Below are 15,818 nucleotides of genomic sequence, written 5' to 3'. Positions count from 1 at the left end.
AGGACAGCGCTGGTGGGGGAGGGGAAGGTAGTGGTGAAGACAAAGCTGTCACCATTTCTAGGCCTTTGAAATGAGAAAGAGGGGCTGAGGCATAGCTCAGCTAGCAGAGCACTGACCTAGCTAGCGTGCACAAAGCCCTGGACTTGATCCCTAGATCTAGGACATGGTGGTACACAGCAGCAGCACGAGCATGTAAGAGACAAAGGCAGGAGGAGCTGTCTGAGGCCATCTTCAGGGACTTATGGAATGTGAATATAACTTGGGCTACATCCTGTCTCCAAAAAATTAGTCTTTCTAAATCTGGGCCACAGTCTGGGTGGGGTGTCTTGGCTCCAGACCTCTCCTTCCTTGTGGCTCCAGCAGGGGGCGCTGCAGCCCCTGAGACCGAAAGACTCCATCCTTCCCTTATACCGAGGCACCAGCCTTAGGTCATGCAGAAACCTAGACTCACGCTGCCAGCCTTCTCAACTCCCCAAAGGGTTAAACCTTGGAAAGATGCACAGAGCTATGGAGGAAAAAAATTGTTTATTTAATCAGATGGCCTCTGAAGGCACCTGGTTTCTGTCAGTATAAAAAAGGCAGTAAAATGACAAGGATCGGGGACCTGGAACAGGCACAGAAGAAAGAAGGGCAAGGGACATCAGATCATGATACACAGTCAGCCATCCGTCTCCACCCCATCCTTGTGGAGTCTCTTGTGCTTGGCTTAGGCAGGGATCAGTCAGAGCTGTCCGTCAGAGACCATTGTCCCCCTACCACTCTGACCCCCAATCCCAAGTCCATCCTCAGAGGCTCCCTCCTTTGTTCCTGGACATCTGGGCCCAGCACCGGAGGAAAGCAGAAGAGCAGCCCTCTGGACCCCTGCTCGTCCCTAACAGCAAAGGAAGTGAGCAGGAAGCAGGCAGTGTAGTTCCTCTGTCCACACAGGGTCGCTCACACAAGTGCCCTTAACAAGAAGGACAACACAGCTCCCAGAGCCAGGCCCAGACACAGAAAGAAGGACATGATGTTTCCGGCAGTCTCTGCCTCAGCCGGTTTGACTTTCCTAAAAGAAAAGGCAAGGTAATCTTAGGTAAGCCAAGCCCAGTCCTGCCCCTGAGTGCCTTCCTAAACTCCCACTCCCAGCCCACTTCCTGGGAAAATGTGTCTCGGGACCATCCTCCAGCCTCGATCCCCTCCCACACAGTTCAGCAAGAGCACATTTGCAAGCCCTCGCCTCCACTCCCCCTCACAAGCCCCAGCTTCTGGGGCTAGCAGTTGGGATGGGAGGGACTCTCCTATTGCCACCTCCCCCTAAGCCCTGCCTGATGGCCTCACATTCCCTCCCACGTGGCCCCACTCACTTGGGCCCGAAGCACATGCAGAGGCTGGCGAGGTAGCCATTGGAGAAGGCAAAGGCGGCCATGAAGGTGATGAACCAGACGTCATGCTTAAAGAGGGAGGGCAGGTAGTGGTGCTGCTTCACATTGCAGAGCATCAGCAGGGGGATAAACACAACCCTGCAGGCGACCAGGACCGGCAACCAGCGGCTGTCCTGACCAGGCTGCAATGACCAGCAAAGCTTCAGCGGGTGTCCGTCCTCATGGCGCACTTGGGCCTAGGGACTCGGATAAAACCTCTAGGCCTGGATACCTTTGGAGGGTGCTGATTGCTAGGGACACAGTGCTGCCTCTGGGATATCAGATTTTTCTTCTTTGTAAGACAAGTTTTCATGTATCCTAGGGAGGGCCTCAAACTCACTCCGCGGGCAAGAATGACCTTGATCTTCCAGTCCTCCGGTTTCTAACTCCCAAGTGCTGGGATTTCAGTGTGGACTGCTGTACTTGTGAGGTGCCCTGGGTTAAACTTGGGGCTTCGTGGGGCATCGTATTAACTGGGCAGCAGTGCCAAGCCCCAAATGCTGGAATGTATCTTTCAATCCAGGTAGGGGACATACAGACACACACCTCTGCCAGGCTACACACCGAAGAACTGTATGCATGGGCTAGAGATATGGCTCGATAGAGGGAGTACTGCTCTTGTACAAGAGCCAAGGTTAGTTTCCAGTATTCATAATCTCCCATCACTCCAGCTTCGGGGAGATCTGCTGCCCTCTTCTGGCCTCTGTGGGCACCTGCACCCACATGCACACACCCTCATACACGATTTTAAAATCTTAGCTGTATCATGGTGGCACAGGCACTTGGGAGGCAGGGAGCAAAAGATCTGAGTTCGAAGCCAACCTGATCTAAACAGCATGTTCCAGGAAAACCAGATTCAGACCTACATAATAAGACTCTGTCACAAAAAGAAAAGAGAGAGAGAGAGAGAGAGAGAGAGAGAGAGAGGGGGGGGGCTGGAGAGATGGCTCAGTGGTTAAGAGCACTGACTGCTCTTCTGGAGGTCCTGAGTTCGATTCCCAGCAACCACATGGTGGCTCACAACCATCTGTAATGGGATCTGATGCCCTCTTCTGGTGTGTCTGAAGACAGCGACAGGGTACTCATACATTAAATAAATAAATCTTTAAGAAAGAAAAGAAAAAAAGGAAGAAAAAAAACCAGCTGAGCAGTGGCGGCACATGCCTTTAATCCCAGCACCCAGGAGCCAGAGGCAGGTAGATCTCTGTGAGTTCAAGGCCAGCTTGGTCTACAAAGTAAATTCCCAGATAGCAATACAGAGAAACCCTGCCTTGATGGATAAGCAAACAAAATGAACTTATACACATAGTTACACATAAGTTACATGTAGATTTGAAAAGGATAGCTCTCGTTACACGGCATTTTCCCCTTCTTTCAGGTTTTTTTTTTGTTTTTTTGTTTTTTTGTTTTTTTTGTTTTTATAGTGAGTACACTGGGGCTGGAGAGATGGCTCAGGGGTTAAGAGCACCAACTGCTCTTCCAAAGGTCCTGAGTTCAAATCCCAGCAACCACATGGTGGCTCACAACCATCTGTAATGGGATCCAATTTCCCCTTCAGGTATGTCTGAAGACAGCAACAGTGTACTTACATACATGGAATAAATAAATAAAATAATTCTTAAATGAGTACACTGTAGCTGTCTTCAGACACACCAGAAGAGGGCATTGGATTCCATTATAGATGGTCGTGAGCCACCATGTGGTTGCTGGGAACTGAACTCAGGACCTCTGGAGGAGCTGTCAGTGTTCCTCACCTCTGAGCCATCTCTCCAGCCCCCTGCCCCTTAATTTATTTTCCCTTCTTGCAGTTTTACAGATGGGAGCCAGGGGTCATGTGTGCTAGGTGAGCCCTCTATCATAGGGCCACACTCCAGCCCCACCACACTTTCTTGGAGTCTCTCTTGGCCTCAGTAGGGTACTTGAATCCCACAGGTCCCATGGCCCACCCTCTACTCACCCACATGCAAATAGCTGTGAGGCTCCGGCCTAGCCAGTCAAAGACATTGAAATTCAGGAAGCAGGCCACAGGGATGAAGTAGCAGTTTTCTACAAGAGAGACTTAGACTTAGCGCCTGGCCCTCTCTGGGCCTCCGCCTCTCCACTCTGCATCAGAGAGCTGTTTCCAGCCAATGGCAGGGTGTGGAGTAGGCCCGTGTAGATCCAGCTGGGGAGAAGGGTCCCCAGGTTGCCCATACTCCACCCTCAATTCTGCTTTAGACACTGGCTGAATCCACCCTGAGCGGGAAGAGGGGGGGAAGACACATGACAACCTACTCCAGGGACTTGTGCCTGCGATGCTGGATTCCACCTCAGCAGTCACAGCAGGGAACAACCCAATGGTGACTGTGAAGATGAAACAGACAGACAGAGCCAGGACCCAGATCTGGAGAGAGAAGAGAGAGTCATCCAAGGCCCTGGGCTGTCATGGCAGCTGTGTACAACAGACCAGAGAGCCAGACATTGGTGGCAGACCCCCTACTACAAAGTAAGTTCCAGGACAACCAGGGCTACATCAAAACCCTGTTCTAAAAATAAATAAATAAAAAGCTCTCATGCACGCGCACACGCACACACACACACACACACACACACACCATTCAAAGGAAGGAAAAAACAGGAGAAAGCCCAGCCTTAGGTCAGAAAGGGAAGTGGTGTAAGGGTAGACACAGCAAAAGGAGAAAAGGGGCAAGGAAGTGTAGGCAGGACACCCCAGACCCACGTACACTCTTCAGTATGGCTTTGATGGATTGGTTTCTGTTGGCGGGTAGAGAGTTGGGGCCTGGCACCCCAGATTCCTCTCTTCCTCCTCTTGGCTCCTCTCCTATTGGGTAAGAGGTTGTAAAAGGTTGAGGAGGTCAGAGCAACTGGTAGAATGATCTGAAAGTGAACACCTCCCTTAATTATACCCTAGTACCCCATAGATCTAAATGCCCTTGGCTCAAGCGTCTGGGGGCTACCCTTCTCCCCAGGAGGCTCCTGTAATTCTCTGTTCCCTCTGAAACCGCTAACCTCTGTCCAAATGCCTGAGACACTCAGGGAAATCCAAGTTTTCCTTCTTTCCTCATCAAGATTTTATGAAGGTCAGGCTGGCCTTGAACTCACTGTATAGCCAAGGATGACCTTGAATCCCATCCTCCTGCCTCTCCTTCCCAAATACTAAGGTTACATGTGCATCACCTTGCCCAGTGTAGGAATCAAACTCAGGGCTCTGTGCAAATACTCTTACCAAGTGAGTAACACTCCAAGACACCCCACACACCCTGGGCCCCCCACCCCCGTCTCTTCCCCAGCTCATCCCGATTTAATCCTCACCCTACCTGTGGTCACTGTGTCCTCCTTTGGCTCATGGCTGCCAGTTAAGACAACATGCCCACAACCATCCCCCTCTGGTCCTACCACCCTCCCAGACTTCCTTTAGTAATTAAGACCTTCACTGATGAGATCCAACTTGGTCTCCTGCTCTGCAGGCCCCGCAAGGTTGAGCTGCAGGTAATGTCGGTAGAATTCCTGTCCAGCAAGGGAGATGGGAGTCAGGAGCAGCTCCAGACCCTGACTTGCTATATTTTGGTTTTAAGACACCCTTGCTTTGAACCCCGAGGCCTCCCCAGCTCCCCATCTGCTCACCATCCAAGGCAGGGCCAGGTAACACAGTATGGCCAGAATGACAACTGCACAGGCTGTGATGAAGTAACCAAAAGCACTTTCTGACAGCTTAGAGCCACCTGGCAGACAGTGGACAAGCTCAGACACATGCCACCCGCCAAGTCACCCTACCTCGCCTCCCCACAACCAGCAAGCAGGGCAGTGTGCGCAGTAGGACTCACTGGCGACGGCACAGATCATGGCAACAGAGGTGAAGAAGCCAGCCAGGCCCTGGCCACTCATGATGGGGGCTGTGTAGTTGGCCGGCAGGACGCCTGCCAGACCGAAAAGGCTGGCTTGCAAAATGGCACCAAATGCTGGCAAAGAGTGAAGACGGCTTGTCAGCAGGGGCTAGCTCTCAGGGTTCCCAGGGAGCTGTACCCCAAACCACCCCCACCCTCATCTTCCCCAACTCTCAACCCAGGCCCCGGGCTGCCCACAGCGTCCCCCGATTACAGTTAATGAGCACAATCTTGATCATGGTGATGATGAAGAAGGACAGGGCATCCATCTGCACCTTCACCAGGGTGGCAGTGACGAGGAACACCAACAGGATAGCCAGCAGGCTGCCCAAGATCCGAAGGGACTGAGACACCCTAGGAGAGGCAGGGGGATGGTGATGGAGGTCAAGGGTCAGCCCGGGGCTAAGGAAGCGGGAGCTGACTGGACATGTGTGATGGACAGACTCACTTCTGATGCAGGAAAGAGTTGAGGCAGGTGAAGATCAGCAAGGGCAACATGGCACACAGGGTCATGACATTGTTGAAGATGGCACTGAGAGAACTCCGGGCTGGCAAGGACACTGAGGGGTCAGCCAAGGCCTCGGTGCTTTCGCATGATTGGTTGGTGACCAAGGATATATTCTGGGACGTGTTCAGGCGGCTTGTGAAATACTGTGGGGTTTGCAGAGGCTGAGTCTCTGTGCCCAGAGGCACAGAACCAGGCCTCCAAAGCCTAGGGGACATGATCTCTGGAACCTAGTGCCTGTCCCCACTCCAACCTCACCTGGGTTGCTGTTATAAAAAAATTCCAGGGGAGCAGTGTCCCCAGACCCAGGACAAAGAAGATGAGCCAGACAGCCTTATACCTGTATAGGAAGGAGAAAAGCCAAGTGGTCAGCGCCCCCCCCCAGCTCCCCAGCCGTGCTGGCTGTGCCACTGTAGGTGCCCTCCCTCCTGTGAGGTTCTGAGTGACATGGGAGAGAGGACCTTTGTTCTTAAGTCCTAGAAGGCTTAGGGGACCCGGTGAGCTGGGAAGCAGTGTGATCCACACAGCCAGAGAGGGCTTGGGAACTTCTGCTAAATAAAGGTGGGTAGGTAGCTGAAGGAGAGCGAGTGAACACCAGCCAGGGCCCTGCCAGGGCCCTGCCACAGCAGCCGCTGGAGGAATTAAGCTGTCAGAGGAGGAGCTCCGGAGTTCCCTGAAGAACTCTGAAGCCAGAAAACACCCAGACAACTCTAGACCCAGTGGGTCAGACGGGCTAGGTGCCTAGAGATGGGGTGTCGGGACTGGGAAGTAGGGAGCTATAGATCTTTTTTCCTAACTAGACAGAACCAGTTTTATAGTCTAAACTACCCAGGGCAGGGCAGAGCAGACAGACTAGGGATTATGGATACCATCTGGCTGCGAGCATGACTTTGGACAGTCGTTTTGCCTATAAGCTTAGCAACCCTTGTCCCTCCCATTACAGCTGCCTGTACCTGGTAAAGTACCTTCCTTCCCCTTAGCAGGTACCCACAGACTTCACAGAGATGGGAGCCAGGGGACCCAGCTCGGTGGAACTGGAGCCCTTGTAAGCCTTCATTGGGAGTTTGCCAGTCTAAGCCATGGCCACCACAGCCTTCAAAGCCCTCATCCATTCCCCTTGAGGACCAGATGTTCAAGGCTTGGTGCGAAGGCTCGGATGAAAGGTAAAATTCCAAGGGAGGTCAGAGGAAGGACTAGCAAGCCAGGCAGCAATGAAGTGGGCAGATTGTTGAGGGGCAAGACCAGGGCACCAGGCAGCCCGGGGAAAGAAAGGAGGCAGGAAGCTGGAATCTGCAATTACAATTCTTCCCCTCAGAAAACAGTCACAGACAGCTGACATTCTCGCCAGACTTTACAGGCGGAGAAATGGTCCCCGAAAGATGAAGCTAGCTCTCCAGTCAGAATGGGCCTAATTACATAGCCTTTGGCGCAAGAGGGAAATTGTGGGCAGGGGAGCAATGAGGGGTTGAAAGACCCACAGGACATACAGGCCATCTGGAAAGAGTGCAACATGGCTTCATACACTTCCACAAGCCTCAGCCCCTGTGGAAGACTTGACTCAAGCTCCTCTTCCATCAAAACACACATCCTAGACCTGAACTAGCTTGAGGAAGATCACAGGCTCCAGAGATAGAAGGCTAGAAGGGTCAGTCCAAAGAGTGGGGTGGGCCGAGGTCATCCGAGGCAGAGGCCCCAGGGCAGCCCCCAGGGACAAGGGTAGTCCTGCCAGATGTGCTCTGGAATGACGGAAGCAGCCAAGTGTCTCCCCACAGCGATGGTGGGAGGGGCTGGAAGCTGCTGTCTAGCTGCGCAGCTAACAGTGGAAACACTGACACACTCAAGAAGGGGCCTGCTGCCCACCTAGCCCTGTAGGCAGAGGAGCCAGCACCCAGCCAAGGCATGCATGTTCTCCACCCTACCCCATAGACCTGACTCAGAACCACCAGGCGGGGAGCACGGTTAGTTCTGGGGTACCCCAAGTCCCAAGTACTGCACCTGCCTCCCACCCTTACCCAAGAGACCTTAGATTCCCAGACCAGTTTCTCTCCTCATACTCATAACCACCCCCTGCCACACCCCTTGGCCACCCAGTACCTGTCCTGAGGCTGGTGACTGGTTGTCATGGTTCCAGTGTTCTCCGCTGTGCCTGGTTGGCAGCTCCTTCCCTCTGGCTCTTGCTGAGGGTAAAGGAATATTGAGCCCTGTCTGGTTCTACTTCCACACTGCCCAGGGCCCTTCTCAGACTCTTGGGTTAGGGCTGGAGTAGGCAAGGGAAGGTACCCTATGAGCCTCCATAGACTCAGGACCACTCAACTCAGTCCCATCTGGCCTTTGGCCCCAGTAAGCCCTTCCTGTTGTCTCTCTGCCTGACTGGGCTGTACCTGGCTGCCCGCCTGGCCGCTGCCACCGCTATTTTTACCCAGCAGCAGAAGCGGTTTATAAGCTTGAAACCGAAGGGAGGGGAGCAAGAGAGGAGGAGGACGCATGACCGAGAGGCAGGGAAAGAGAGTCAAAGACGGCAGAAAAGAGATGAAAGGGGTCGGGGACAGTGATGACACTGGGCAGAGAGAGAGGGCAGAGGCAGGCAGAGGGGAGGAGACTGAGCAGAGGGAAAAGAGGGGAGAGCGGTGAGACAGCAAACAGACCTGCAGGAACTCGGGTCTCCTGAGGCCTGCCTGCTGTGAGCCTGCACTCTCGCTCCAGGGTGCCCCCCACCCCATCCCCAACCAGGACTGTGGCAGGGAGGGCCTTCCCAGGCTGCTTCCTAGAGGGATTGGGACTAACTCCAGGTTCTGCTGTAGCCAGTGCCTCAGCTTTTCCTTCCAACCACTGCCTGGGGGCTTCCCGAGTTCTCCAAGAATACATTTCATAATTGTGGGAGGGACATGGCCTTCTCCATAGCAAGTTCCTTTCCTTGACCCCACATCCCAGAATGTTCCCTTCTTTCCCACCCCACTCCGCCCCCACCTCGGTTCCTTTCTCAGGCACAGGCCACCAGCTATCCTCTTCCCGCTTCTGACAGTGGCTTTGAAGGGAAATTTGGGAAGGTAAGGAAGGCACAGGCTAGCATCGTGATGCCAAAGCTCTTACCCACACCCTCGGCATCCCGCTCGGTGCCCATCCACAAAGAGGAGAGGGAAAGCACAGCCTCAGTGGGCTGAACAGGCTTTCAGTTGTAGGACAGCAGGATGGGAATATACAAGGCACAGCCCCACAGGGACCCCCCTCAGACTGCCATTCTCTGCCTAGGGTAGGCTGCTTCAGCTCCCTATCCCATCACTCACCGAACTTGGAGACTCGATGTTGGCAGGAGGGCGAAAGCCCAAGGCACCTGGGCGTTCCCTGGGAGGGGGGTCCTAGCTCACGCTCAGGCAGAACGCTGGGTCCTGGGTCCAGAGTGAAAAGGTTGGCAAAGGGCTTATCGGGAGAGAATCCCTCAGGCCTCAAGGGGCCCCCATTCAGCAGGGTCTCCCAAGCTAAGAAGCCAGGAGATAAAGGGCCACCCGGTAGCTGGGAGATAAGACAGCAGAAGCAGCAGGCTCAGCAGGGTAGGAGCTAAGCCTGTGGCATCCAGGTCAGCTCTCAGGTGCGGCCAGGACTTCAGGCCCCGCCCGCCCAGACAAGAGTCACAGCTGGCCACCCTCAGGCCCTACAACCGCTTCTGCTCTTCTGTGGGTGAAGCCCAGACTGGTCAAAGGTCTTCCTTTCCCTCAATCCTAGACAGCAGAGCCACACACCTCCAGATGAAAGCAGAAGGTTCCTTCTGTTGGTTTCAAGGAGTATTAGCTGAGGTTCTCTGTGTGTCAGCCAAGCATCCTCCTAGGCACTGGGGACAGAGTGGTAAACAGTTGCGTTGCTATTTTTCTAGGACAAGAGGTTCTGCTGGGGCTGGGGAGAGCCTGAGGACTCAGGTTTCTATTAGATAGAAGGGAAGGAACCCCCATCCAAACATAGCAGACCCTCAGCACACTGAACTCGTAGCTGAGCACTCCACACCCCTCTCATACACCAGCAAAAGTGAATGTAGCGGGGGGGCTGGAGAGATGGCTCAGTGGTTAAGAGCACTGACTGCTCTTAATTCCCAGCAACCACATGGTGGCTCACAACCATCTGTAATGAGATCCGATGCCTCTTCTGGTGTGTCTGAGGACAGAGACCATGTACTCACATACATGAAATAAATAAATACATCTTTAAAAAAAAGTGAGTGTAGCCCCAAGCCAGAGTGAGGGCTAACACTCTCCCATCATAAAACTGGCCTAGGCTTGGAGAGGTGTTCACACACACACCTCCCCTTGCAGAAATGCCCCTGGACACCAGTTAAAGCCATAGGCAGCCCTTGGGTCGCGCCCACATCCAAACATTCCATTCGCTGCTTAGGTGCCTTGCTTTTGTCCCACCAGGGATCTAATAGCAGTTCAGGGCCTCTGGTGTCACTTCAGCCATGCCTTGACCTGTCTGAGATGGAGAGGCCCTGAAAGCAGCCACCAATCTGAAGCCTTCCTGTGTCCTAGGGCCCCGACATGACACCTCTCACGAAGCTCAGTTTCTCAGTGTAGTTTTTGCTGTGTCAGAACCTTTACTTGGAATCTGCAGATGCCCCTCTCCTAGCTGCCCCCGAAGCTAGTAGGGATCAGTTTCTACTGAATAGATGGGCCAATTGCTGGGAAGCTGGTGACTGGGGGAAAACGGCATCAATTTCAATGCACCAATTATTCTAGGTTCCTTCTCAGGTAGGGAAGGTGAATTAATAAGGCTCCTCAGCGATCTATGTAGACTTCCAGGAGGGCAACAGTGCTCCAATTAAAGGGCTTAAACAAGTTGAGAAAATCAGGTCATTCTCCCACGTAACATTAGTTTCAGATTCATGACACTTCACAACCATTCCACCACGCATACATTATTGTATATATATGCAAAGGTCACACAAGCAGGACAAGACAAACAGAACAACAGAACGGGAGAAGGGTTAGTCAAGAAGAGGGAGCTGACTAGCCGCACGGTCCCGAATGGGGTGTGAGGTGCAGGGGTGGAGCAAGCCTTCATCTACCGGGAGCCTGGGGGTGCGCGTCCTTATCTTGTCACTGGTTCAATTCTCCGTGTTGAGTAAATGAGGACGCTCCCAGGGAAGGGAGTCCAGAGACAGGAGTTTAGTCAGTAAATGGGCAGCTAGCTACCCCACGTTCATTTGTATCCCCGCATTCCCCGTCCTCCAGCCTCGGGGCAGAAGACAGCACAGCTCCTCTCTCCAGTTCATAACAGGAGCTATAGCACTGAACCACCTACTCGCCGACCCTCTGCGGAAGTCAACACAGAGACAGTCGCTTTCAGGCCCAGAAGCCAGGCTGTCTTGGACTCGCCTCCGCCCCGGTCCCCACAAAAGGATCATCCCCCCTACCCAAAGCCAGGCCCATGCGCGCCCCGTGCTGCGCTGCTCCGCACACGCCGCGTGGGGGCCGCACCCCAAAGTCCCTGTCGCCGCCTCGGAGCTGGGAGGCCGGGCCTCCCTTCCCTCCTAGCAGGCCGGACACGCCACTCTCTACCCCGGGGTCCCCAGCACGCTCCACCCGGGTCATAGGAGCACCTGCTGGAGAAGGACACCTCCGGCGACGAAATCTGCTCGCTCCGCCAGCGGTTCCCGCGCCCGCCCGAGCGCTTTCAAACCCGCCCTCTACTGGGCCCGCCCCGAGCCACCTCCTCCGGGGTACAGCCCCACCCCCGGGCTCCTCGCCGCCCCCTTAACAGTTCACCCGCTCACAACCCAGAGACCCTGAGCCTCGGGCCGCCAGGGCTGCTGGCTTCGATGGCAAGCATGTCTTTGGATCCTTCCCAACCGTCGCCTGGGAGGACACCGAAGCCTGGGAGGGGGCACGGGCCCCACACTGGGTACCTCTAATTTCCGCGCTGGGCCTGCCCTCCTAACTCCCACACGTTCCACGGCAGGACTCTTGCACAGACAGGCCCTCTGCTCACCCAGGCCCAGACGCCCCCACTGCCACGCTCCACCTCAGGTGTTCCGTTATCCCTCTCCGAACCCCGCCCACGCCATTATTCACACTCCACCGTTTTACTGGTTGCACCCCCTCACACACACACACCCTTCTAATACATCCTTTTTCCTATCCACTCCTCCTTTTCCCTTCAAGAAGACTTTCCACCCACTACCCTGGTGGGATACCTCAGATTTAATTGTTCTGGAACCCGGACACAGGAGGTGTTTGTTTCCTCTCTCCAGCCCTCAGATTGGCACACCACACAAACATCATTCCCTCCCTCCCCCTATAACTTTGCCTTGAAGGTTCTTTGCATAGGGTCAGCCCTGAGGTCTCTAAGAAAAACTGAAGCACAGCTGGAGACCGGAGAAGGGGGGAGCCAGGAAGAAAGGCCTCACATCCTGCATATCTTTGTCCTAACCACCATTTCACTGTTCCATCCCAAGACAACCCTGGGGGCTAGAAGCCTTGCTAAATCTTGTCCATCCATATCCCCCACCCTCAAGGCCCTACAAGAAGGAAGGACTTATTAGAAGCCCCTACATTAGCACTCCCTACAGAAGTTGGGGAGGGTCCTGAGGCAAGAGCATCCCATCCAGATTGCCTACTTCACCCGACCTCCCTAAGGAGCCCATGCCCCAGAGAAACCATTGGAACTAATTAACAATTACCAGTACTAACATCATAAGGGAAAGGTGCAATAGCTCTCCCCAGAGAATGACTGGGCCCTTAGGAGGTAGCTGACTCTGTAGGACAGTGGGTTCTCTCAAGCTGTTCTGTTTGGGGTGTATACAGCCTTCCTGCTCCCACAGAGATGACACATCTCCCCACTAGCACTAAGCAAACAGAGGGCAGGAAGCCGGGCTTGGGTGGTATTTTTCTGGGCACCATCCCATGGCTTAAGAGTAACCTCATGTCTGTCTACAACGCCAGATCCCTACCCTCTGTTTGTTTAGTCCCTGTCTTTCCCTGCCTTTGCCTCCTTTCTTCCGTGGGCCCCTGCCCTTCCCCTCTTCCCCATCCCAGGTCTCGCTCTGTAGCCATCCGTAGCTGGCGCAGTTTCGGGAGAGATCCAATAGGCATGGCCAGGCTGGGAGCCCTGGTGTGCAAAGCAAGCTGGAGGACGGAAAGAGAGAAGTGGTGAGGGTCCCAGCCAGACTGGGGAAGGCTGGTTCCTTTCCTCACACCCACTGGGACCTGGCCGTCGATGCAGATGGCCACAGCTAGGCCTGTTATTATTGGAGAATAGCCCGTCTGGCAAGCTTCTTGCCTGGGTTCCAGCCAGCACCCACACCCCAGGCAGCCTCAGCCAGTTGCTGGTGCCAGGGCCCTCTGCTGGACAGCCCAGGGAACCCAGCTCACAAGCCTAGGCAGATTCTTAGGCAGGTCCACCAGGTTTTTGTTTTTGTTTTTGTTTTTGTTTTTAAACCTTCTATCATGGCTCCCCTCTCCCCGTCCCTAAAGGTTAGGTCAGGAAGGCTGGTCCACCTGATCTGATGCTCACTTTACGTCCTGTTCTTCCCCCCAGCTGGGACTGTGGCTTGTTCTATCATTTCTGCCCCTCCCAAAGGTAGATTTGCCTCACATCACATGCTCAGCCTTCTTCTCTCTCTCTCCAGGCCTGTTCTCCCAGCTGTTAGCAACAGCCATCTGTGTTTGCTGCAACAGTGTTTGCTCCGGGCTGGGGGGTTGTCACAAGCTATGTCTCAAGTTCTCCGTTGTTGGTGATTAAATCTTTGTGGCCTTGAGGCCGAAAAGGAACTAGGGAAAACCCAGGGAAACACTTGCCCATCGTGCTGACTTTAAGGGGACACCAAAAAGAGTCAGCCATGAAGAGAAATTTTAAGGCAACGTGGGTTTTGTTGTGTTTGTTTTGCTCTTGTTTGTTTCAGGACACTGCGGTCAAGTTCAGGGCCCAGAGCGTGCTAGAGAAACGCTCCTAGCCGTGGAGCTAGTTCCTCAGCCCTAATGCCATTGTTAAAAAAAAAAAAAATAAGTTAGTGGAAGGGCTCCATAATTAATACAAGATCAAACTCTCTTCATCCCCCCCATTCCCTCCTGTGTGTGTAGAGGTCAGAGAACTACCTCTGACTGCAGTTCCTTAGGTACCATTCTCATTGGTTTGTTTTTTTCAAGATTATGTATTTGCGTAATGTATATGCGCGGGTACGTGGAGGGCTGGGGGGCTTTGGGTCCCTTAGAACTGGACTTGTAGGCAGTCATGAGCTACCTGATGTGGGTGCTGGGAACCAAACTCAGGTCCTCCCTGGGGAAGAGTAATCACTCTTAACCACTGAACCAATTCTCCAGTTACCTTACGTTCTGTTTCTTGAGACAGGATCTCACCCTGTCTCTCTGGCTGGCCTGGAATTCTCACACAGATCTGCCTGCCTCTACTTTAGGGGTGCTAAAAATCAAAGGCCTGTGCCACTGGCCTAGCCGGCCTGGTTTTGTAACATAGGAGTTCTAACTCTTTGTCCTCTCCCTTGCCTTGACAGTGCTAGGATTATAAGTGGAATCACAGCTTTGGGGAAAAAATATGTATATACATACATACATACATACATACATACATACATACATACATACACATACATACATACTACATAGGGTCTGAGAGAATTAAACCAACTGAGCAAGTCTTCCCCATGCCCAGTATGAAATTTCCATATAAAGACAGATGTGTACACAGGTGGATACTAGGTCAGGGTTCAAGAAGAACTGACTTTGTTCATTCCGTCTAAGCCTAGGCTTCTAGCCAAATTTCTCAGATGTGTCTCCTAACCCTCTGGTTGGCAGATGTCTCCTCTGATCCAGGAGATAATTTTAAGTGGCCCAGAGCTTAAACAACCATCTAATTGTGGGCCTACAAACTCTCAAAAAAAAAAAAAAATCCATCCTCATGAAGTCGAAGATTTGTACTCTGCGAGTCGAGTCAAATCCTCCTTTTCAAAGGACCCGTTAGACACCATCAGAACCGTTCAGTCCCCATCGGCGCCCCACTGCACCAGTTGAGATTGGACCTGGGGTGGGGGTGGGGAGGCTGGACAGGGGAGAATAAAAATTCCCAGGCCTTGGGGACCCCAGCCATCTCCCGACCTCCTCACCTTGGGGTGGGGGCCGCTGCCAAGGCCGGAGCCGACCAGTCTCTGGCACAGGGCGAGCGAGAGTAGCCGCCACCGACGACAGCTCGCTAGCCTCTCGCTCGCAGCCGCTGCCTGCCCTGCCCGGCCCCGCCCCGCGCCGCCCAAAGAGTGGAGATCCGGGTGGCTCGAGGAGGCCCAGTGGGAGGGGCCATAGGGCTGAGAAGGGACGTAGTAGGAAAGGTGGGACTGCTTTTAATCCACCCGTCCACATAGGTCGCTGGACTATGAGGACTCTAGCTGGGTCATGGGAAGGAGGAAAAAGTTCTGCAAGGCCTGAGAGGCAGAGGGGGAGGGGGGAAGGGCAGCTCAGCTCAGATGTCCGGCTTTCCCAGATTCAAGTTTTGTAGGAACCTGCATGGGATCCCCAACTTGACTGGGGATCCCCTGACAGGGGCCTGTATTCCTTACTATGCTCTTCTTAACCTGCAGCCGAAATCACTCCTGAAAGGTTTATTGTGTGGGAATCATAAATTATACAGAGAATCGTAATACTCGATGCCCTCCCCCGCATGTGTACACAAAAGCGCTCCGCTCACTCTGCTGGGAAGTGAGAAATAAATTTAAAAAAAAATTTTTTTAATGTGTATAGGTGTTTTGCTTGAGTGTGTATCCCTGTACCAGGTCACGCCTGGAGGCCTTGGAGACCAGCCGTGAGTGTGGAACTGGGCTTAGAGAGGGTTGTGAGCGGCCGTGTAGATGCTGGAAATTTAACTCAAGCCCTCTGGAAGAGCAGCTAGTGCTCTTAACTGCTGAGTCATCTCTCCAGCCCCAAGAGGTGAAATGTTGAGGTGATTTCTTATTTCTTCAAGGCTAGTAAGATGTCCCTAAAGGTCATGCATGACCCTACTTCCTGACCCACAGCCCTGCTGGCCAATCTTCTTTTCCCACTA

General features: G+C 53.5%; 1 protein-coding gene across 16 annotated transcripts; it reads right to left on the bottom strand.

The window, feature by feature from the left end:
- Positions 1–506: 506 nt before the first annotated feature.
- On the bottom strand, positions 507–15,038 carry Slc29a1 (solute carrier family 29 member 1). Of its 16 annotated transcripts, none has more exon segments than NM_001432782.1 (16): positions 507–1,045; positions 1,344–1,543; positions 3,358–3,446; positions 3,675–3,783; positions 4,124–4,221; positions 4,829–4,907; positions 5,025–5,122; positions 5,225–5,359; positions 5,499–5,638; positions 5,733–5,935; positions 6,048–6,129; positions 7,884–7,966; positions 8,757–8,814; positions 9,074–9,175; positions 9,527–9,615; positions 14,890–15,038. In NM_001432782.1, coding segments are annotated over 12 exon segments (1,374 nt in total). In that variant the 5' UTR covers positions 7,913–7,966; positions 8,757–8,814; positions 9,074–9,175; positions 9,527–9,615; positions 14,890–15,038; the 3' UTR covers positions 507–933.
- Between the last annotated feature and the right edge of the window lie 780 nt (positions 15,039–15,818).

The sequence above is a fragment of the Rattus norvegicus genome, chromosome 9 (genome assembly GCF_021556685.1).
Source record: "Rattus norvegicus strain SHRSP/BbbUtx chromosome 9, alternate assembly SHRSP_T2T, whole genome shotgun sequence".
Taxonomy (NCBI): domain Eukaryota; kingdom Metazoa; phylum Chordata; class Mammalia; order Rodentia; family Muridae; genus Rattus; species Rattus norvegicus.
This window is presented reverse-complemented; position numbering and strand designations above follow the sequence as displayed.